Genomic DNA, 22,666 nt, shown 5'->3' on the forward strand with positions numbered 1-22,666 from the left:
TTGCTTATTTTCTTTGATTGGAAGCAGCAGCCCTCCCAGTTGTTCAAACTTAGTAGTTGTATCTACGTTTGCCTACCAAACAATTAAAATGTTGTGAGTTGGGTATGCAGTGTCAATGCCATAGCTAATGAATGTGACTGCTTTAATGACGAAATCTCGCACCAATTCTGGTGTAAAATTTTCACACTTTTGGGTAAATCTTGAGTTTTCTAATGTTGGGTCTCTCTCTCTCTCTCTCTCTCTCTCTGATGTTTTCTTCCTTTAGATCTGGATGAATAAAGAAGTTGGGGTTTTCGAGTGCCGTGTGCTGCTTTGTTTGCAGAAGTTTGGTGCTGTGTGCAATACCACCTCACCCTTCTTCGTCGGTATCTTGCTTTAAATGTTGTTAAATAGTGAACACCATGTGCATCTACTGGATCCTCCAGAGTTTGCACATGTCTTACACTTCTGCAAGACTAAACTGTCACTGACCAGATTCAGAGGGCAATGCCAAGGTTTTTGCTGGAAGGTCCTGTATAACCTCATCAAAGGATCAACCTTTAAACAGGATAGATATGTGATGTACAACACAATTCATTTCTAATGGTACATGTTTCGATCAAGAATTGTTCAAGAAACAAACAGGAGTATTACAGAAGATAATTATTAAAGAAAGAGAATATCAATTGCTGCAAGACTACTGAAGGTAGAAATGATGAAATTCCTGCCATAACCGAGGAAAAATAGACCTATTTAAGATGAGTCTGCAAACTGCTCAGGACGCCAATCTGATTTCTCTGCATAAAGTATTCCTTTCTTGTCTTTGGTAAAGGTCAGACGGACCTCCCAGTGAAGGGATTTTAAGAGATTTTCCACTTCACTTACAGTGGCAGATTCATCACGAACTATTAGTTTGCCGCCCGGCCTTAATATCCTATCAACCTCCACAACTACCGGTAGGATTGTACATCTGAAATGTCACATAATTGTTGTTATTATATGAATAACGAATTGGAGAAGAAACATTGGAAAAATAATTCAACTCACCTCTCTTTTATCTGTGAAAAGAGATGATCAGCATGCAAGAGGTCGTACGTTCTGGGATAGGTGCTAAATGATTCACACCAATCATGGTAAATACCAAAAAGTCCCCGCTCGTAAATAATTGGCAGTGTATCTGGCGCATCAACGTTCACGACATTCATGACCCATACCTTCAGATCTTTAAGTGCAGCAGCAAATCTGAAATATTTTATGGATTAGGAAAAAGTTGTGTGCACAAAGTATTATTGTAATCACAAGTCCAGAATTAATATACCCTCCATATACAGCTCTCATGTCCATGACATTTCTCACTTTTGACCAGTTGATACCAAATCCACCAAGGTAGGACTTTGTTACTATGTGCTTCCAATTTTCATAATCTGCCCTGAAATCTTCAGGTGTCGGTTTCCCATAGATTCCAATCTGAGAGCTGTTTAGCCAATAAGGTGGTACCCGCAATCTCTCTGGCCATTCCTTGGGCCACTTTGAGCTCCGTGCAGATGCATCAGTTGGCAGACGGTGCATGCAGGTCTTCAGAGGGATGTACCTGAAAAGGATTATGCCGTCGCAACGAAGAAATAAGACTTCAATAAGCTATTGCTATTTTAGCATGCTTGTATTTTCAAGATGGTGGGATTCCATCGATCAATAGTAAAAGCTAGGTTACTTTCTCACTTAAATGATAATATTTTGGTACTCCAACAGAAAGCTATCTGAAAGTCTAAAAATATATTATATATCTATACTCCATTCTTATACTGCTATACATTTCCCATCGTAATCAAGTGAAGAGTTAATAGTGTTGCATATCAATGTGATGTAGGAAACTCCTTCACAGTCAGTCATCGATCTACCGCTAGCCCTCCATGAATTAGTTATGCAATATAAGCTTGCCACTGAGTATCTTCCTGGATCCTAGATAATAGAAATATTGGTGACATTAAGCGAGTTCTGGTGTAGAGACGACAATAAGGTGTCTACTTTCTATGCAATTGTTTCTGTAAATGAATAGTCAGCCATTTATACATGTTTTACTATTACCAGTCCAAGGTGAGTAGCTAGAAACCGCAGAACATTTTTCCAGTACAAAAAACTATAATATGTTCCTTTTTATGGTAATTTATTCTACAAAATAAAACAGCTATATTTTTTATGCTAGTTAAAATTAGTTAAACTATAACTTTTCTTGGGGTGAACCATTACTATCTACTACAGTATATATGTAAAATGATGGTATGCATTTCATTTTCCTTTCAATTTACAGACGGCTCTAAAATGAACACAGCTTCCTATATCAAGTTATTGCTTTCATCTAGAGGTACATTAGTAATCATTAAAACTTACCAAGCTGCATCTGGATCATCATCTTCATTGCACATTGGAGGTTTCTGATCCTTTCTGGTGTCGTAACATTCATTAGAAGTAGGCTTACGATAGATGGCAGCGCCAACACCATTCAGTTTGTCCTTCTTGATGGTGACAAGATCCCAACACATAGATTTGGTAAGAGATGTCATGGCTGGAAAACAGAAATAATGCTAGACCTTAGTTATATTAATCCAGTTCACATAGAGGTGATTTGACTCGTAGATCATACCCTTCCAGATTTCAACATCTTCCTCGAGTTTCTGATACACAGGTGTTGCCGACCAAACAAAAAATCCTCCCGGACGTAAAACACGGTTTAATTCCAAAAGAAGAGTACCACCTGTGATGAGAATTGATCGTCAGTCTTATTTGTCACAAAAGGAAAAGAAGCACCATTGTGGGAACTGAAAGCTATTCTGAGATACTGAACTTTACAGAAAATTACCATCTGCATGCCATGGAACACGACAGCGTGCACAATGCACCATGTCGAAAACCTTGCTAGGAAATTGCAGGCGTTGGGAACCCATTACTGCAGATATTGCTGGAATTCCTCGCTCGAGTGCAAACTGAACTTGAGCTTCATGTTCATCTTTTGGAGCAAAAGACATCGCAATAACATCTCTATCAAAGAGATAACCGCCAAAGCTAGCAACTCCACAACCAACATCTAGAATCACTCTAGTGTGCTTTCCCCATGAAATACCACGGACAGACTGCAAAAAAGTCAAATATGCCTAAGTAAATTGCTAAGCACTTTAGTGTATGCTTAACGAATGCAAGCTTCTAGCTACTGTGCAACTTTTCATATGAATGGTTGTGACAATATCTGATCTCAAGGAACTCAAGTGAATGAGCAATGTTTGCCAAATGTAGAGAATAAGAAGACTGGGCCACATCAACATCAACTAGGAAATATTAGATCCTTCACATAATATCTGGACTATTGATCCCAGCAAGAATAATATGTCCAGAAAGGGCAAAATTACCTTTGGCACTCATTGCATTGTAAATCAATACAACTTCATATCAGACGGTGCAGTGTAGTATGAAACTATGAACCACTGCAAGTCTCCTATGCATGAGAATGAACTTTTGATTTGCACTACCTTCTCCTTTTTGACCAAACAGTGCAACAAAATAAGTGTACTATTCCAATATATGAGAATGAATGTGTACATGAATTTTATTTTAATTGAAGGAGCAATATAATTATAACAGATATAAAATATTAGGGTACATGACTTTTATTTTAAGCAAGTCCTTAAAATCTAAACTCATCTCATCCATAAATGCAGAGATTGTCCTGCAATTTAATCCATCATCTCATAAACCTCATACCAATCTAATACACATAATTCCAGGCCGATAGCATAAACCATTCCATAAAGTGCAGGGATTGTATTATTTTATTTTTGTACATCATATTCTCGTAGTCTGACAATGTTAACTAAAGCAGATCTGTTATGTGATGAAACTAGTTAGGCAACCTTGGTATAAAATGTATAGATAGTTTGTTTTTTCTCCAGATGAAAAAGAAGCAATCAAGTTTACACATTGATACTCACCTGCTGAATGAAATCAATATAATGCAATGCCCCATGTATGAACTGCGTCCCTCCTCCAGGAAAAGTAAGGTGCTCTCCTGTAACTTTCACCCAATTCTGGTGCCCCTTTACCTCCGCTAGCTTCGTATGAGGTACATTATAGTACCAAATCTGCAAAACAGATATAGTGCACGTAAGCATTAAGCAGCGCATGTAATCATATCTATTGCAAATTCATCACAATTACCTTCTCTCTGCTCTTAGGCCACTCAATAGACCTCTTATAACCCTTTGGGAGAGGCACTAGGCATGTCGGGCTCTCTTCAGGACAATGCCGCTCCCTATGCACAAAATGCTTATGATCAAGCTTCTTGATGGCCTTCTCATTGTCAAGGCAAGGGATGTAATCAGTCCCAGCAGTGACATTACAAAGCTTCCAATCAAGTTCACTTGAATTCTCCACATTTTCTTCTAACCCACCTCCGGCATTACCAGATGGCAACTCCTCTTCTTCCCTCCTCTCCTCCTCGTTCAACGACTGGTCGGCTTGCGTCGTCCACGGCCTCTTCTTGCCGTTGCTCTCATTAGGCATCTCCGATCGGCCCCCTTCCGGGAGGGAATCGCCGGCATTCCGGCTTTCTTTCTCTTCCTCCTCTTTCTTCCCCTCCATCTGCTCCTGCGGGTTCTCGTCCGTCACTTGCTGTATCTTCTCCTCGGTTTGGGTTTGCTGCTTTACCTCTTCCTGCTGGCTTTCTTCGGCTTCGTTCGTCGGCAACTGCTCATCGTGCTCTCGCTGCGCCTCCTCCCCGGCCACCTTGCTCTCCTGCTCCTTCACACCCGCTTCTTCTTCTTCTTCTTGATTCCTCTCATTCCTCTCCTCCTCCTCTCCGTCAGCGCCAGCCGAGCTCCCAATCGTCTCCCGATCCTTCGCCAAGTCGGCTCCTTTCTTGTCCTCGTCGTCTTCCTCCTCCTCCGTGACTCGAGTTGCCACGATCTTAGGCGAGGATTTCTTGGAGGAAAAGTTCCGAATGGTAGAGGGGGTGGCGATGGTGGCTTGGGAAGGTGAGATGGAGGACGAGGTGAGCATCCAAACGCCGGCGATGCAGAGCGCCACGAACACGAGAGTGGTGACGTAGTAGCAGGAAGAGGAGGATGCTGCAGAAGAAGACCGAAGCTTCCCAGGCCGAGGATTTCTTCCCAGTCCCGCCATTGTTTTACTCTCTCTCTCTCTCTCTCTCTCTCTCTCTCTCTCTCTCTGAGCTCGAGGTTTGGAAGAGGAGTGAAGTAAAGAAGACAGCCGGGGTAAACGGGAATGGTTCCAATCTCAGATCCCTCGGCGTCGGGGACGCGAGAGCTTGTAAGGTTGGGGACAACCACCGAGATCCAAAATTACGGGTGGGCCCTGGTTGGAACTAAGATCTCATGCATCCACAAGTGTAGAGATTTTCTACAACTTCTTACGTGCCTTCTCATAATTGGATTTCACAGTAATTCCCACCTCAGAACACGGAAACGATCCGCGTGATTTGTGTCGGACCCATCCATTTTGTACGTTCCCGTGGTCCGAATAACTACCCAAGCAAATCTTATTATCTATCCCGGTTTAGTGCTGGGGTAGTTTTCCAGGTAGTTTATTCCTAAAATATTTCCCCTTATCTTCTCTATCGTATAGCGACTAAGCTGTTGGTGTCCTTTGGATTATCGTGCGCCGACACGGAGGGGAATAAAGTGCAATTTTTAGGCCAAGAATTATTACGGAGAGGGTTGTCCCAAAAATGGCACCGAATTATGTCTTTTGCTCGGGCTAATACTAATATAGTTGTCAGACAACTGCCACTATTTATTGTTTAGACCCACCCACGACACGTTGGAATATTACTTGCTCTCTAATGCTACGTAGGCGAAGTCTTTTAAGTGAAAATTTCATCCAATAGTATCTCAAGATATTAGTAATAATATTAGACAGCTGTATGATATCAATTGCCATTTAGCTTCCGTACAAGTGAGGGAGATTTATAGTGCTGCTGCTCTTTAACAGATATCATGCATCACCTTCGGTGTACTTTAGGGATGATGGCAGGCACCGCAGTGTCCATCCCACTGTCAACATAATGCTCTTTGAGTCAGCAGTGGAGTATTATAGCAGTTTTGAAAGTGATATTAAATGAGAACTTTAATGCGATCTTAACCTGATTCAGTGCTTTCACCTAAGTCGGACTATAGAGAAAACTTAGTCCCTTGTAGAGAGAAAAGGTGCTTACGAAAATAAAAATGCACACAAAAAATATAGAGACTATGAAACTCGACTAGAAAAAGGAGTATAATCTCAGAATGAAACGTGAAGTATTACAACTCATGAGATGCCGCTGGTATACATATTTTCTTCAACATTAGTATAGATGCTGTACATCAAGGAGAAATGTGCTCAGAAATTAAAAGAGGAGAGAAAAATTAAAAATGAATCAGATACAAACAGATAGATACTCCAAGAAGAGAGAAAATGTAACCGTTGTAAGAGAAGGAAAGGGCTTCATGTCATGAGATATGTTGACTGTATAAATCTCTTCTCCAATATTGACTCTAATTTTATATTTACGGCTCAGTATTTATGCCTCTCAGTTCATCCTTCGATTCTTCTGGTCGTTACCACTCTGCCTGTGGGTATTTCAGTTCGCGGAAAGAAATCTCTGAAACTCTCTTTAGAATTCCAACTTGCCACTGAAAATAAAAAAAATATTGATCTAGACATAAGAAATATATAAATGAAATTAGAGAGAGAGTAAAGAAAAATGAGTAAAGAACTTAGATATGTTTACCTTTTTCCTTTCTGAAAAGGAATTAGAAAAAGGAGTAAAACATTGTTCTAGATATTTTTGTCAACATTAGTATGTTGAATGTCAAAGAGCTGTTTACTCACTCAGAATGGGAAGTAGTTCACTCTCTGCCCCCTTCCCTTCCCAACTAAAGTTTGTTCAAATATGCATTTCTTAAGTAGTACGAGCAGATTTACTATGATCTGATACTGGATATTCAATTCAACAGTAATGTCTACTCTTATTACCTCTGAAGGTGGTCATGTCATCAGCTGCTCAGACTTCATTGTTGCGCTCCTTGAAGTGCTTGAACAATCTCCACAGCTCTTGACTGGATGCCTTTAAGATACTCTATCAGGATGCGTTGCTGGTAAGAACCTCCTTCCTGGTTCACAGCATTATAGTCAAAACAAGATGGTAAATAAGCATTGAAACATCAAATATTAAAGGCGTTGGCTCTAATCTCACCGTGCGGATTAAGATTCTCTCGATTCGTTTCTTGATAACGGCATATAAGTCTTCGGGTGAAACTTCTCCCTTTCCAACAGTGAGTCCATCAATCAACAACTTGTTCCAACTATTTTCAGGAGCTGCACTTGGATAACAGATTATAAGCTAATAAATTTAGAAAAAATATACAGAAAGGGCATAAAGCAATGTATTGGAATTCCAGCTGAGATTCTTAGTTATCTTTTTTTTGCGGTGTTTAATGCATATTGATACGACTGTCAATTTTGACTGCATCATTGGTGTTACAGTACAAGAAGATGAATAAACAACTATCCACTTGTATTAACCTACCCTCAATTATTAATTCAAGAAACTTCTCCGTCACCAGAACCTCCCCTCCTGCAAATGAGAAAATTGGTGCGAAATCAGCAGACATTAAATTTTAAAAAAAATGAACAAACTGGATATCCTTGTTTGTATAATCAGGTTCATGAAGGAACTTTATAAACAGAATACGGGCCAATATAGCATTAGACATGTAAAGATTCCAATATTAATCTTGTCCGTCTAACCAAAATTAACACTTACCAAAATCCAGCTTTAAATTTGTCATGAATGCAGCTACAATAGAAAGGTAAATAAGTGTAGAGCATAATTGCCGTAGCCTTGAAGCTTCTTTTATTCTGATCATTAACGGAATTTACATAAGTTTATTTCCTCATAACGTTGACCAGAATAGAAGAGCTACTACAGCAAAAAAGGATGTGGTGTACAAACATCAATAATCTAGACATATAGCACAGCATTTCTCTTATATTGTTGGGCTTTTTATTTGAACATGGACAAAGAGGTAATAATTTGCTTGAGATGAGCAAAACCTGATATCTTTGACAATGAAAAACATGCTTTTAAGACAAGCTAGGCATGCCAAAACAAATATCTTAACCTTTGGAAGCATAGCTACGCTTTCTAAGAACTGTGGAAGCATATAATTGCAAGACCTTTTGCAACATAGCCTCAAGCCCAGGCTTATCTCCATCTTCTTTTGCCTGCAAACAAAACACACCAGATCATTATTTGGACAATATGCCAAGATAAAATGCTCCTTGGCAATACAACATAGAGTAAATCCTAGACCTAGAGGGATCATTCCATGACCATAATTGTAGAGGATACATAACAAACAGTAACAGACCAGAGATGCATCAATTTACTTTTTGTTGAGATTGGGGAGGTTTTTCAATTAGTTGCACATTTATCTGCAAATATGATCTGAAACATTTTAAGTGAGAATGTCAACAATGTGATTCATACTTGACGCAATTGGGCATTAACCTCCGCAAGGAATCCTTCATCCAGCTGTCCTTCTTGTTCCCTGTTCGCTAATTCCTGATAGCAGGATAAAGTAGAGATTCTTGATGCAAAGCCATTTTAAGAAGATTAATTGAAATATGAAAATATTTTGTGATGATGTCAAGATCATAGGGAACACCTGATGACCTGAATGGGCATAGGATAAAATAGCTTGAAGAAACCAACGAGTTAGTTTAAATGTTTTGTTTTTCTATATAAAGTATCTTAATATATTCAAAATGCAGAAAAATAAGTGGATAAGTCTTAAGAGAATCTCCAAATGGAAACAACAGTATACAACAACATCGGAGCAACTTCCACATAAGGCACAGGAATGTACACAAGTTAGCATATTTGGCAAATTGTCGATGTTATTGCAACCAAAGGCCCTTGTCATAAACATAACGTAAAGGAGAAGCTGGCAAACTACACATGACATACATGAATCACTAATATTAAATAATTCTAATAAGCAGCTTATGCACAACTCATATACTTATACTCAGGATTTAAACAGTTTAGAGAGGTTAGTCGATGACACTGGCAAGCCTTCAGAGTATGCATGTTCTGACCTTTTCTATGTAGATAGAGATGACCTTTCTCATTATTTGGAAGGAGACAAAAAGAAAATCAAATTAATGACAGGTACTTAGATTTGTTGATTTATATACACATATCTATATGCATGTGTACATACTGCGTACAATGTTTACATGTACAAGAAGAGTATATGTGATTTATATGTGTGCTTTTCCCTGTGCATACTTCACACTCATATGAGTTGGACGATGCATTTTCCTTAATATTTGCAATGGAAAAATCACTAATAATCATGTATTTTGAAAGTTGAAAACAAAACTTAGATATTGATCTGGAATATTTGGTTTGAAGAAAATAGTCTTCTAGTCATGAATCAATTGAAAGAAAGAATAAAAATTCCTTGCTACCTGTATGCATACATGAATCATGGTGACAAAGAGGACTATATACATAAGTATCTATATGCATATACAAGATACATATGATGTGTGTGTTCATCTGCATATATATTTATATACTCTGAGTTCCTAGAAAAGTGCTATTAATTCATTAGACAAAGAAAGTGTAAAATTTTGTTCATACATGTTCTGGGAGCATCAAAACTCATTTAAATGGGCTTTATACTTTCTTTACATCACATAAATCATGATGATCAAGGTAAGCAATTGATTTCATAAGGCTAAGCACCTGATCTAACCCAATGGAAAATGTTAATCAAACAAAGGTTCTTGAATTTCAATCTTGATGTAAATCAATAAAACTGAAAATAAAATTCGTAGTTATAGAGGAGAAGTAAATTAGTGGATCTCACATTGCTTATCAAGTGCATTTATATTCTTATGGAAGAAAGAGAAGAGTAATATTTTATATGCTGAATGACCACTGCTGGTGCTATATGGTGCAAAGGCCTCAATAGAAACTTTTTTTAATGGATATGCTTCATTGATATCTGGCAGTAGTAGAAGTCAGCAATAAACATAATAAATGGCAGAAAGCTGATCACCAGATAAAGCAATATTATTCCAAGTAATACTACATAAAAAAGAACTTTTATGGCATGATTAAGATATTGAATTAGAACCAGCAAAAGTTCTGCTCAAAAGACTAAACACGAGCAAACTGTATTCGGTTATGATTTACTTTTTCCATCAATATAAGAGCCTCAGGATCTCTTGGAGGCCATGAAACCTCTTCATCTGCTTTCATTACAGGATTAAGGATTGACTTGAGAATATCAGTAGCAGATTCTATCTTTTCCTGCAAAAGGTGAATAACCATAATGAATTCTATATTTGCTAAAATGACAGATAATTGTTTAATATGAGAAAATCAAGAAATAATTCATATCAATGAGATAGATCTTTCCATGTAATTAGGCACTACAGCAATACAGGTGCTGCTAGGTAACCTTATGGTAATATATATATATATATATATATATATATATCGAGAAAGACATTAACAATAACTACTAAATCTGTCACATAATATTAACATCTGTATTTCAGCTTCATCAGCATTCTAGGTGATACATCACAGATTTATAAGGGCATACTTCAGGAATTCCCAGCAATATTGCAGTCAAACATTTGTCGAGGAATGAAGGCAACATAATGATCTTAAGTACTAATACAGTAGGTAGATTATTTCCACAATGATATACCTAAAAATTATAGAATAACCAAATTACTAAACAAATGGACAACCAAAAAAAAATTTCAGTTGAGAAAGACATACATTGGTCTTATGAACAAGACGGTCAACTATGCTCATGACAGATGCAGCCAATTCCTCATAATCTTTCTGTAAAGAACCAGCTAGAGCATGTTAATAACTTAACCTAATGAATTCCTAATGAATTTACCCAAAAATATTAATGGTCAAATAAGCAAGTGACAATTGGAAACCATGCTTTATCATCATCTGATATGCATGTATCACTTCTAGCGGCAAGCCGAATCCAGAAACCCTCATTGAATGCCAAAATATTTTCAACCACCAGTTGTTCAAGCTGCCAAGAAAAAACCCAAAGGATCGACAATTAGTATATAACTACACATGCACATTTCATAATGATGCAAATGTCGTAGTGTGCACTCTTAATAGATAAAAGAGTTCATTATCAAGTCATTATGGGTACTCGGGTGTGCATACATATCATATATGTACCATTAATTTATAATAGATAAAGAGTCAATTAGCAAGTCATTATGGGTACTCGGGTGTGCATACATATCATATATGTACCATTAATTTATAATAGATAAAGAGTTCATTAGCAAGTCATTATGGGTACTCGGGTGTACATACATATCATATATGTACCATTAATTTATAATAGATAAAGAGTTCATTAGCAAGTCATTATGGGTACTCGGGTGTGCTTATATGTAGTCATATCATATATGTACCATTAATTTTAGTACTAATAAATTAATTTAAAGTAAACCAGTATCGAAAAGTACATAACTAGAAAAGAAGGTGCATGATGTTTCCTCAAAAGTTGAAACCTACTAACAATGATATGATCCTTTGGCTGAAAATCTGATGCTTCATAGAATTTATTTACTTACTTCTCTAGGATTTGAATCCCTCAAACTATCAATAAATCTGTCTACTTCCACAGTCTTCTTAAATGATATTTCAGCATCTTTGTCAACTGCACAGACTAAAGTTTTCCTGTTTAATGAAGTAAGACAAATTGTAATTTATTTTAATGCTCCAAAACATCACAATTCAAAATGAAATAACCTCTGGAATTAAAATATGGCAAAGTTGAAGTGATCCAACATTATCAAGATGCGTATGATATACATGCATACTTATGATTTTGTGTGTTAAGTTGTGTGAAACCAGTAAACAGTCAGCTAGTGCTTTTCAGTAGGAATTTAGGGAACTATTCGAGATAAATTAGTATTAACTATTAGGTGGCACTCTTTCCAAGTCACTATTAACACCAACAAGATACTCTGGTGACCAAATTTACCAAAAGGTTGAAAGAATTTAAAAGAGAAAGACATCTAGTAAGTCATTCACCCATAACAGCAAGATCTACAGGAATTTGTCGTCGTGGAAATGGATGAAGCCTGACCAACCATCACATTCTGTATAAAAGACATAATTTTAAGTCTAAATACATCTTGTAAATGTTTTCTGATATTTAATTGGATTTTTGTACCTAAACTCAAATCCATGATACTTTTTTAAGTTATCTAGACTAAGTATAAAAAATAAACAAAGCTGCATAGCTACAAACGAAAATCAAATTTGAGAAATCATGTAAATTCTCTGGTTCAAACCAGATGCAACTATCTATTATAGCAGGGAAAAATTAGTATACTGTAACAGTGTCAATTTGGCCATGCAATCTTCACCATTACAAACACTAAAATTAGGAGGTCTTCTACTATGGAATGATCAGGTCAAACCGGAGAATTAAAGCTCTCAGATCCGATAATTAACAATTCACGTTATGTCAGAAAATCCATCCATTCATGTCAATACATGCAATTCCTAAATGGTTAAATTCCAACAAGATGAGTTCTTACACAATACTACCACAAATCATGAGCAAGTCGACATCTTTAATCGCCATTATAACAGGAATTTCCAGAATCATAACTATACTTCCCTTCAATTGCAATATAAAAGAGGAGAGGAAAAGGAACAAGCAATCTACAATTCGAAAGTTGCATAAGATTTATCCAAAACCTCGACTTCTTGCGGAGAATCAGAGGACAGGTCTTCCACATATCCGCTCTCGAATCCACAAGGCTCCCCCACCTCCAAATGCGCGAAATCTGCATCAAAGAAGAAAGCGGAGTGAGAGAACGATTCGTCTTCTTGACGTCTCCAGGTGGGGGGAGAGGAAAGAAGAAGAGTGAGCTGGTCACCGGACGACCGGGCGGTAACCGGAATCCGGTGGGGATTGGAGCCAAGGCGGTCATAGTCGCCATGCGAGGGCTTTGGTTCGGTCGGGAATAAATTAGAGGCGGGAGATAACAAAATATATGAAGAATATAAGCCGAAAGAAGGGATAAAAAAGAGATTGGTTTAGTGGTGTGGTAGGCTGGTAGCCTTTGGAAATGAGATATTTGCAGAAGAACCCTCGACTTTGTGGAATTTTTACCTCTAACTTCTTTTACTTGGATGGGTCAGAGAAATTTGCAGATATAACCCTCTGATCTACTTAATTTCATATATGATTTGTTTTCGTAATTAATTCTTAAGACTTCTGTAGATTAATTATACATTAAATAAATAAGCTTAACTTTTTGCAATATATTAGTTAGACAATAATGCTATGTCTCTTAAGAAATAGATCACATTATGGGCCTAAACTATGTGCACAAAAAGTCCAAAACTAAAATTTCCATCATAAATCATTCTATGTGTCCATAATAAAATTATAAGACATAACATATTATGCCAGCGGTTGGACTTTTATAAATTTAATTTTTATTTTGGATCACTAAATTCTAAAGATTTGTACACCTACAGTGTCTATTTCATTCCATTCTTGTATAATATTTCCCAGCAAATTAGCTTCATAATGTAAAAAAATAAAACACATGAATCAATTTGGATAGGTTCAAAATTTAGGAAATGGATTTTAAGAAATGACAGCATATATGAATACCACCTCAATAAAGGGCCCAGATGCAATGAAACTTTCCATGGGTGAGAAGTAATGGAATGGTATAGGCTTCATATCATTTACTATGCCAAATAATTAATCCCAACAAAGAGTGGTGCAACTCATGCATGCCTCAATAAAAGGCTAGTAACAAGGTACTACTACTACTACTACTACTATCTACTAGAAGAAGAAGAAAAAAAAAGAGCCTAAGTTGGCAATTTATTACACATTCTTGTGTCTGTTTGCTTTCTTCTTCGTCTCAAACAAAGTGAGACTCACGGTTTGGGTTCTAGCAATGAAATATAAATGGTCCCAATTGTAAGGTACCAATCACTCTTTCAACTTGCCACGCCAATAGGATAGTGTACTCATTTGGTCAAAAAGGACATTAATTTAACTAGGACGTCATCAATTTTTCTGTCTCTAAGATATCAATGGAGGGAATTATGGGTTTATAATTCTAAATACTATGTAATACATCTTGTTATCTAGCATATGTTAATGTGCGGTATTAAGAGTTGCACGCAAGGATAGCGTTAAAGTTTTTATTGATAGGTAATGGCTTAAATTTTGATTGTGACCCAAGTGATCATTAGCACTCAGATTGCTATAGGAAGTCATATGTCTAACAAGTTATATATAAATATATATATATAAGCTTACTTAATTTTATGCCCCCTCTATTATTGGCAGTAGAAGACTCCACACCAATCACATTTGATTATATTGACACCCACTCTTTATCATTGCCTATGCAACTCAGTTGCTATGAAAACTTACACGTTGAAGTGTTCTCTGGCTTTGATATATTCCTCAAATAAACATGCAAGCTCATATGGACAGTTTGAACCATTATGGCCCTTTTCTTAGGATAGTTTAAACACTTTTGCCACCTTCAAACTAATATTGAGAAGGCTATTGATCATTTGTCTAGCCTATAATTAATGCTCATAGTCTTTTTATTAAAAAACTGCATACCTCTCAGAGGAACTACTGGGTTTGAAGCTCCAGATCTGGGAGCAGAGATGGAGATATCTCAACCACTGGGATATCAGGTGAAGCCAGTGAAGAGAACACTAATACTGCACACAACTTCCAATTAAGTAAGTAGAGGATACATCTACAATTGATCTATTAAATGAGATGTGGATAACTATGGACATAAAGAGAAGATAAAATAACCATGGAAATCCTCCTAAGTTCCTCTGAGGTTCAAACCCAGAGGTTCAAAAGCTCTCACATCATCTAAGTTTCCGAGAACAGCTTCCTTTCTTTCCTGTCAAAAGAGAAGAAGAAAAGTTTTGTGTCACAAACTCCCAGCTACTCTGAAACGTCTCTAACATACTGCAGAAGAATGGATTAACTCAGCATCTCGATCCCTTCGCATAATTTAGTGGACTCCTATAAGTAGTCATCAGATATGACCATTCATACACGCAAAATAAGAGAAGAAATTTTATCAAAAACAACCTTCGTTTTTATATTTATTATCGTTATCATTTATATTCTTTGGCTCTTTCATTTTTACTTTAATTATCTGAAAAATACTTTTAGTTAACTTTAATCTAATACCAATTGACAAAGTAGAGAATACTCTAATTACATAACTAAAGTACCTTTCGTTTGACCTTAGATTTTGTTTTTATAAAAAAACTACCCAAAAATGATTTTATAATAAGGCATAATGTAGGGTGTTTTTATGATAAATAACACCAAAAGTCTTCTGCTCCGCTGCAGCTCCGTCTGCAAGAGTTTCCTGCATGCGAATAAGTGGAGTAACATCACACGTTACCGGGCTCTAGGAGAACTTTCACGTATTTGGAAACCCTTGCCACTTCCGGCAAACTCCACCTTTTCCTCACCCACTTCCGGAAATAGAAGCTTGTGCAGCTTTTAAAGAGGTAGCTTCTCCTCTCTTTCTCTCCAAGAAAAAGCGGAAGTGGAGATCGGCGGAGGAAGAGATGGGAAGAGGCAAGATAGAGATCAAGAAGATCGAGAATCCCACTAACCGGCAAGTGACTTACTCGAAGAGGAGGACTGGGATCATGAAGAAGGCCAAGGAGCTCACCGTTCTTTGCGACGCTCAAGTAGCCATCGTCATGTTCTCCAACACCCAGAAGTTAGCCGAGTACTGCAGCCCGAACACCGAGTAATTAATCAAATTTATTCTTCTCTTTCGTTTGTTTCATTCATTGTTTCATGATTTGATGATGGTTTACACTCGACATGATCTTGGCAGCCTCAAGAAGATCTTTGATCGGTACCAGCAAACCACTCAGATCGACTTGTGGAGTTCTCAGTATGATGTATAAATTAATCACTCTAGTTTCTACTTTCTGGCTAATTTGTGAGATATATTTGCGTTTGATTTTGTTTTCTTTATTTATATATATATATATATTTTTGGACATATTGTGTTGGTTTTTTTTGTAGAAGATGCAAACTACTTTGAATCATCTGAAGGAGATTAATCGAAATCTGCGTAAAGAAATAAGGTGGGTTAGAGTTGATATTCATTTAGATTGTATTTTAGTGGTAATATTGCGTGCTTATGAGTGAAATAGGCAGCGGATAGGAGAAGATTTGGATGGGATGGATATCCATGAACTGCGCGGTCTTGAGCAAAATTTGGATGAGACTTTGAAAGTTGTTCGCCTTAGAAAGGTGAGATCCCTATCCATATTTTTCTTTAAAAAAATTGGATCTGGTTTTCTTGGATTTTATCATCAACACTTTATGTTCGACAAAATGTCTCAAAGAAACTACAAACCTCTAATGAAGAAGTAAATCGGGGAAAAGAATTTACTTTTCTAGTTGATTATTTTTGGAAAGTTAGAAGTTTGTTTAGTAGTTCTATTACAAACCTCTAGTGAACAAGTGAGCCCAGGAAAATGATGTTTTTTTTTTTGGGTAGTTGATTATTTTTGAAAAGTTAGAAGTTTGTTTAATAGTTTATTTAAAAGACTCGAAAAAATTATGGAGATGTTTCCGAATCTCATGTTGACAATGTTAGATGTGTTGCTAATACTAAGTTTTGGGTTATATGGCAGATTCATAAGATCAGTACACAGATAAACACCTGGACAAAGAAGGTAAATTAATCACCACTCTTCTAGTTTATCAACAGTAGGACTAGATTTACTAATTAATCTACTCTATTTACTTGCCTTTGTTTTTTCACCAAATAGATTTTAGTTCTTGTTATTTCTCATTATCTTTTCATGCTATCTAGAGAAACACATACCAAATGAATAGAAGGTGGCTAAGAAGGAAGCTTGTGACACAAACCTTATTCCATAAACACTAGAATTCCAATGCAATATATCATCTGAATATACAACGGGACAAAAAGCGCTTCAATAATTCAACATAATCATAGAATGCAATAGCTTTTCTTGATGGTTCATTAACTCTGGTTATTGTTCTATAATATCTTGCTTACCTTTATCGGTATGTATATGGAGAATATTTTCCCATATTCATGTATATTATGTAACACAAGGCACAAGATTACATAACGTTTAACTTTTGCAAGAGAAAAATTATTCTCTTTCTTTTTTGTACATACGATCTTGCACAAGTGGAGCTTCCTTCTACAAAAACTTATTTGAGACATACGTCTGTGAGAATAATCATTCACGGCCATAAGGCCGTAAATTTCAACAAGATAAGCATGTGTTTTGTATTTTACTAGCAATATATCTTGGGCTGAAAAAAACTTGCAGTTTTTGTGCACTACTCCTTCGATATATTCTTGAAAATTTATTATAATATGGGCCAATAATATTGTTATTTCCATTTTTTTTTTCCGTAGTTAGATCATGTTCTCAATTAGCTACTATACGGTGTTAAAATATAAGATATAAAAACCACCGTTCTCTAGAATCTTGAGTCTTTAGAGTTGTTTATGAATTAATATGCTATAAGAGCAGATATTCTAAGTTTGAATCATGTCAAATTTATCTATAGATTAAAAAAAAAACTCTCTACATATTAATTAAATCTACTTTTTGATCCTATTAAAATTTCTCAAATTCATTAGTGAGGAAGAGTATTGTTGAAATATAAAAATTTAAGAAAAATTATATAAAAGCTTAAGTTTTTATAGTAGTTTATGAGAGAATCTTTTTTCTCTCCGGTGATATCAGGATTAGGACGGCCACTAGAAAAACATGTTGAGATGAACTTATATGATATGAAGACTATTAGCTCTTCTATATGATATCGAGATTTACTCACGAAACTTCCTCCTTCAAAACTTATTGTTGCAGTGTAAGAGCGCCGTGGAGTTGCGCAGCCAATTCAAGCATAGCTTGGTAAGTATGAAAATAATAATAATAATAATAATAATATGCCCTCGTTTTGGATAATTTCCTCTTGGTCTGTGATTTAGATAGGTAGGAACACTGACGATGACAAACAAGTGAATGTTTAAATCCAGGGGATGAGAGATGAGCATCCAATCTATGGCTTTGTTGACAATTACCCGAGTAGCTATGAATCTCCAGTTGCTCTTGCCAATGCTGGCCCTCACATGTACGCCTTACGTGTTCAGCCCAGCCAACCAAATCTCCATGGGATGGAATATGGATCCCAGGATCTACGTCTCGCTTTTGATCGTCACAGTGGTGATAGTAAGCCATAGATGAGCACCCGGTGAATGTCTTAATCTATATTAATTGAGCCATCTAAATTAGCTATTATGATGGGCTAGCTAGTAGAACTCTACTTTATCTAGTGTTATGCTTGTATTGTACTAAGGAGTGGTGATATTAAGTGGAACTTATTTGCTATATATCTCTTTTTTAAATATATGTTCATCATTTAATATTTTGCAATATCAAAAAGATAAATAACAAGTGACTCAAATGATACAAAATAAAATTATCAAAAGAACTAGTCAAATGAACTAAAAGTAATTCTCGCCCTTTAAAATTATAAATTAAACTAGCCTTAATTTTATTTCTCTCTCTTAACTATCCATATTCTATTTTTTTAAAATAAAAATAAAATTTCTCCCTAATATCTTGCTATTATTAAAGAAACGAAAATATATAAAAATATATTTAAATTATAGTTTAAATGCCGGTTAATCACATAAGTCAACTATCATATGTGCACTTTAATTTATCAAATGATAAATTTTTGTTAGAAAGGGAACTTAAGTACATAACATCATTTAATAATGTTGTCGGCTTCAAGAAGGAAAAAATGTCGTCAGATTCATTTGGATTTCCAAAGCGAAGTAATCATCATCATCAAGGTCTATCAGAAGTCAATAGTTTTCCTTTCCTCAAAAGATAAAACACAGAAACAAAAAACAACGAAATGATTCCTATTGATAGATTAGTAAAAGACAGGTCGCAGAGATTGAAACTCTTTAACAATATTAAACAACAAAGATTAATCAATCGATCAATTAAATTATTTAGAATTTTATGTTCCACACCTACTTCTTTCCACTAAAAATTCATTCACAACATATAAGCCGTGAAATGGGGGAAAGAAAGAAAGAAAGAAAAGAACTCCTTGTTGCTGCTCGCCAGAGCCTAAGCTGACACAAGTTAACCATCATTTATCACTCCCGAGTCATGAAGAAAAAAGAACACGTCGCCCACTCCCCCACCCCTTCCCCTGTTATCTCTACAATGCTTACAGTGCTTGTAGTCCTACAACTACAAGCATATGCCTTCCTCCATAGCCTGCCATTATTGTGTACGGTACTCCCACTGTCACATCTTAAGTACCTCAGAATATCCGGCCATACCCCTCTCTCTCTCAGAAATCCAAAGTGTAGTAGAAAGGTAAATGTTATATATATATATATACTTTCACATCCCCATTAATGGAATTGTCCCCAAAAAGATCTCACTTCCTGCACACCCCGAGCTTCTCATCATTCCTCTCTTGTCCCCCGTCATCTCACGTTAATCTAATAGCTTGATTTTTTTAAAGCAAATTAGATTAACTAATTAATAATTATCTTCCATGTTATATATAAAAAGCTTTTTTTATATATATATAAAGCTACCAATTAAACCTTTGGGTAAAGCAAAATAGCTAATTAACTCAAATTTTACACCCTTACAAGCAACAGTACTAGTACTAGTACTAGTACTAGAAATACATACATAACTCCCTATCTTTCTTCCTTTCTATCCGTCCATGACTAGCTGCTGCTACTCCATATAGATTGGATAGAAAGCTAGAAAAGAAGGAGCTAATTAAGATTAGTGATATTCTTCTTTATATATCTAGAAGGTAAATAAGAAACTATAGAGGCCTAGAGGAAGTAGAAGTGTGCTTTCCCACGTACTGCTGCTTAGTTGCTCTACAACCATTGCGAGGTGGGTCGAAATAAACTGGGAGGAACTCGAGATCGTTGCAAAGGAACATAGAACTCTTGAAATGCTTCAGCAACGCCGACAAACCCTAGAAACATTAAGGGAGTTTAATTAAACAACAATAATAATAATAATACTATTAGTTTCTAAGATTTCAACTAACTATTTAATTACCTGGATCCTGGCATACGTTATTTCGCACACCTTTCTGGATCCATGGAGCTTCCACTCGTACTTGTGGAGAGAGTGATGCAACCTCCAAGCAGCAGCTGCAGTGGTGAAGTTCACAAAGGCATAGCCCAAGTTGCTCCCACTCCTAAATAATTAACAATTAGGGAATTAATTAGCACGAAAATTAGAGCAAACGGCGTCCTTTTTTTTTTTTTTTTTTTACTTTTGGTTTACCTGAAGTCTATAGGAAGATAAAAGAAATCAAACTCAGACTCATCTCCACTTCCTGCTAACTTTTGGTTCTCCTCGTAGCAGTGTTGATCGAGTATACTCAACAACTTCCCCTTACTGCATCAAAGATTTAAAAGAGATTAATTATATAAATTAATTAGCAACTAAATCGTGCATAGAAAGAATAATCTCAAATCTTATACGTGAACTTATTTGGCAAGTTCTTGATCATCACTGTGGTTTTGCTACCAGTACCCATCAACTGATCCTCTCCCTTGAACTCAAAACCTCCGAGTGTAGTAGTAAACCTTTTCTTGTGCATTAGCTTAGATGCAAACACCTTCCTCCTACGAAAGAAGCTACCTTTAACTACACCTCCCTCCAAGTCTTCTCCAACTTGGTTATGGGCATGATCAGAAGCCACTACTCTTTTCTCCTTCTCCTCCTCCTGTGGCTGAGAAGTCTCAGGGAAAGGGAACAGCAGACCTTCTCTATGGCAGCAAGAGTAGAGGGACTGATGAGGTGGGAAGTAGTAGGTGACCACTTCTGGGTAGGGAGGAGAGGAGACGTAGAGGAAGGAGGTATGCGATGGTGTTTGAAGGTACTCACAGTAGAAATTTGGTTGGAGAGGAGAAGGGTTTGGAAGAAGGAGAGGAGGAAGAGATGAGTGGTAGTTGGCCAACTCCATGGGAGTGGAGAAAGGGAGGAGGTTTGGGAGATAGATTGGTGCATTTGGGTTTAGAGAAGAAGACATTTTTTTTGGTGGAGAAGTAAGGAGAGGAGAGAGATGAGGAGATCATTATAAAGAAGAGAGGATGCAATGTGTGATGACACGTAGCTAACTTGACAGGTCGTGGAATTCTGAAAGCTTTCTTAGATCTCTCTGTAGATTGCATCCTCTCCGATATTTATCATGAACACCTTACCTTGTGTCCAATATTATCAATAGCACCCTATTATATAAATATATATATTGAATATTTTACCCTTTCAACCTATGCATTTGGAACCCACATTAATTTGATCTTAAAACTTGATTCCCATATAAACTTATGTATGTTAGATAACTAAGCTAAATCTTTCTAAAACAATTTTTTTTAAAAAAAGTACAAAAAATCTACTAAATATTGATATCAAACTTAACAAAAGAAATCCAATACATAACCTAACATAATTCGCAGAAGTACGTCAACTTTTTAGTACACTATTCACGATCGAAGCAACAAAAATGGGTTTATGTACGTTTATTAGTCTGTGAGTTTGGAGTGTATAGGCTACTTAGGTGTGAAGGAGGGAAGAAGGAAACGATCGCCATGTCATTATCATCATGATCTTAGTCACGTCAAATGTCATTTTGAAGAAAGAAAGAAAAAGAAAACTTTTGATCGTCGATCGTAGCTCACAAAATAAATTAATCTCGACTGCGTTCTTCGTTGTGTTCATCCAATTTGCCGGTTAAAAAATCCAGATTCATGGTGGATTAGATTGAAAATTTTCATGCATCAAAATTCACATAAATTCGTTCGACGTGGGCTATTATTTTCTCATTAATTATAAAACATTTTCATCAAAGTTATTTAAACTATTTTGTTATTTTTATTAACAGTATCTGTGTTTGAAGTCATAAAAAGACTTATGCAATTAGGTGATGGCACAAAAGTCTTTATAAACAATCCCTATTAAATTTCCCTCATTTCATAATACGTGGGACTAAACTCTAATGTCGGAGAATGGAGCATAAATAATCTTTTCAATTCAATATCATCCGTTCTTTCTTGAGTCTAATCTACTATTTTTAATTTAAGTAGTAGGATGGGTGGTTCCTCTCTTAGTTATCCACCCATCTTAAGGGTCCACTAAACTAATGCAATTAGCTAAATCTCTTTCATTAATTCACCAGACCCATACATTAATTTCGCGCAATATTTTATATTTTTCATCAGTTCTGATGTGTGACCAAACTCCTACATTGATTGATTGATTTATTTATATAATGAGAATAATTTAGCTAAAAGCTAATTATGAGTAGCCTAGCCCCTCAGTGCAACTATATGCACAAAAGTCCAAGAGGGTTCTTATACGGACAAGGAGACAAAAAGGAGTTATTCTTTATATATGTATGTATATATATATATATATTTATAAATTAATTCTTTAATATCTCACTTTTAACAATATTACCAGAAA

The 22,666-nt window shown here is 36.2% G+C and overlaps 3 protein-coding genes across 5 annotated transcripts; 1 reads left to right on the forward strand and 2 right to left on the reverse strand.

The window, feature by feature from the left end:
- Positions 1 to 502: 502 nt before the first annotated feature.
- Positions 503 to 5,276, reverse strand: LOC140769949 (probable methyltransferase PMT27). Of its 2 annotated transcripts, XM_073110872.1 has the most exons (8): positions 4,186 to 5,275; positions 3,960 to 4,109; positions 2,837 to 3,107; positions 2,621 to 2,731; positions 2,368 to 2,542; positions 1,298 to 1,570; positions 1,027 to 1,221; positions 503 to 949 (listed from the first exon to the last, which is right to left on the reverse strand). In XM_073110872.1, the coding sequence occupies exons 1-8, from the start codon at positions 5,146 to 5,148 to the stop codon at positions 733 to 735; spliced, it is 2,355 nt and encodes a 784-aa protein (XP_072966973.1). In that variant the 5' UTR covers positions 5,149 to 5,275; the 3' UTR covers positions 503 to 732. The 2 variants fall into 2 exon arrangements, with proteins under 2 accessions (XP_072966973.1, XP_072966974.1); XM_073110873.1 differs by lacking the exon at positions 503 to 949 and having other exon boundaries at positions 1,023 to 1,221; positions 4,186 to 5,276.
- A 953-nt stretch (positions 5,277 to 6,229) lies between these two features.
- LOC140771025 (uncharacterized) lies at positions 6,230 to 13,116 on the reverse strand. Its single transcript, XM_073112377.1, has 12 exons — positions 12,988 to 13,116; positions 12,806 to 12,894; positions 11,668 to 11,773; positions 11,007 to 11,105; positions 10,832 to 10,897; positions 10,235 to 10,351; positions 8,516 to 8,590; positions 8,148 to 8,250; positions 7,553 to 7,600; positions 7,220 to 7,341; positions 7,000 to 7,136; positions 6,230 to 6,656 (listed from the first exon to the last, which is right to left on the reverse strand). The coding sequence occupies exons 1-11, from the start codon at positions 13,048 to 13,050 to the stop codon at positions 7,035 to 7,037; spliced, it is 990 nt and encodes a 329-aa protein (XP_072968478.1). The 5' UTR covers positions 13,051 to 13,116; the 3' UTR covers positions 6,230 to 6,656; positions 7,000 to 7,034.
- A 2,489-nt stretch (positions 13,117 to 15,605) lies between these two features.
- On the forward strand, positions 15,606 to 18,526 carry LOC140770783 (MADS-box transcription factor 16). Of its 2 annotated transcripts, none has more exons than XM_073112054.1 (7): positions 15,606 to 15,882; positions 15,973 to 16,039; positions 16,170 to 16,228; positions 16,298 to 16,397; positions 16,784 to 16,825; positions 18,005 to 18,049; positions 18,175 to 18,526. In XM_073112054.1, the coding sequence occupies exons 1-7, from the start codon at positions 15,695 to 15,697 to the stop codon at positions 18,376 to 18,378; spliced, it is 705 nt and encodes a 234-aa protein (XP_072968155.1). In that variant the 5' UTR covers positions 15,606 to 15,694; the 3' UTR covers positions 18,379 to 18,526. The 2 variants fall into 2 exon arrangements, with proteins under 2 accessions (XP_072968155.1, XP_072968154.1); XM_073112053.1 differs by having other exon boundaries at positions 15,621 to 15,882; positions 16,167 to 16,228.
- The last annotated feature ends 4,140 nt before the right edge of the window (positions 18,527 to 22,666 follow it).

Source organism: Typha angustifolia, chromosome 11 (assembly GCF_048772165.1).
Source record: "Typha angustifolia cultivar Huaian chromosome 11, ASM4877216v1, whole genome shotgun sequence".
NCBI lineage: Eukaryota > Viridiplantae > Streptophyta > Magnoliopsida > Poales > Typhaceae > Typha > Typha angustifolia.

What these genes read in the sequence shown, in the direction of transcription:
- LOC140770783 (XM_073112053.1), top strand. Translation starts at nt 15,695, where the DNA reads ATGGGAAGAGGCAAGATAGAGATCAAGAAGATCGAGAATCCCACTAAC. An exon ending in TACTGCAGCCCGAACACCGA is followed by an intron (nt 15,883 to 15,972) that starts GTAATTAATCAA and finishes TGATCTTGGCAG; the next exon opens with CCTCAAGAAGATCTTTGATC. An exon ending in TGTGGAGTTCTCAGTATGAT is followed by an intron (nt 16,040 to 16,166) that starts GTATAAATTAAT and finishes TTTTTTTTGTAG; the next exon opens with AAGATGCAAACTACTTTGAA.
- LOC140769949 (XM_073110872.1), bottom strand. Translation starts at nt 5,148, where the DNA reads ATGGCGGGACTGGGAAGAAATCCTCGGCCTGGGAAGCTTCGGTCTTCT. An exon ending in AGATGTTGAAATCTGGAAGG is followed by an intron (nt 2,543 to 2,620) that starts GTATGATCTACG and finishes TCTGTTTTCCAG; the next exon opens with CCATGACATCTCTTACCAAA. An exon ending in TTTTCACAGATAAAAGAGAG is followed by an intron (nt 950 to 1,026) that starts GTGAGTTGAATT and finishes GTGACATTTCAG; the next exon opens with ATGTACAATCCTACCGGTAG.
- LOC140771025 (XM_073112377.1), bottom strand. Translation starts at nt 13,050, where the DNA reads ATGGCGACTATGACCGCCTTGGCTCCAATCCCCACCGGATTCCGGTTA. An exon ending in GGGATTCAAATCCTAGAGAA is followed by an intron (nt 11,106 to 11,667) that starts GTAAGTAAATAA and finishes TTTTCTTGGCAG; the next exon opens with CTTGAACAACTGGTGGTTGA. An exon ending in TTAATGCCCAATTGCGTCAA is followed by an intron (nt 8,251 to 8,515) that starts GTATGAATCACA and finishes TTTTGTTTGCAG; the next exon opens with GCAAAAGAAGATGGAGATAA.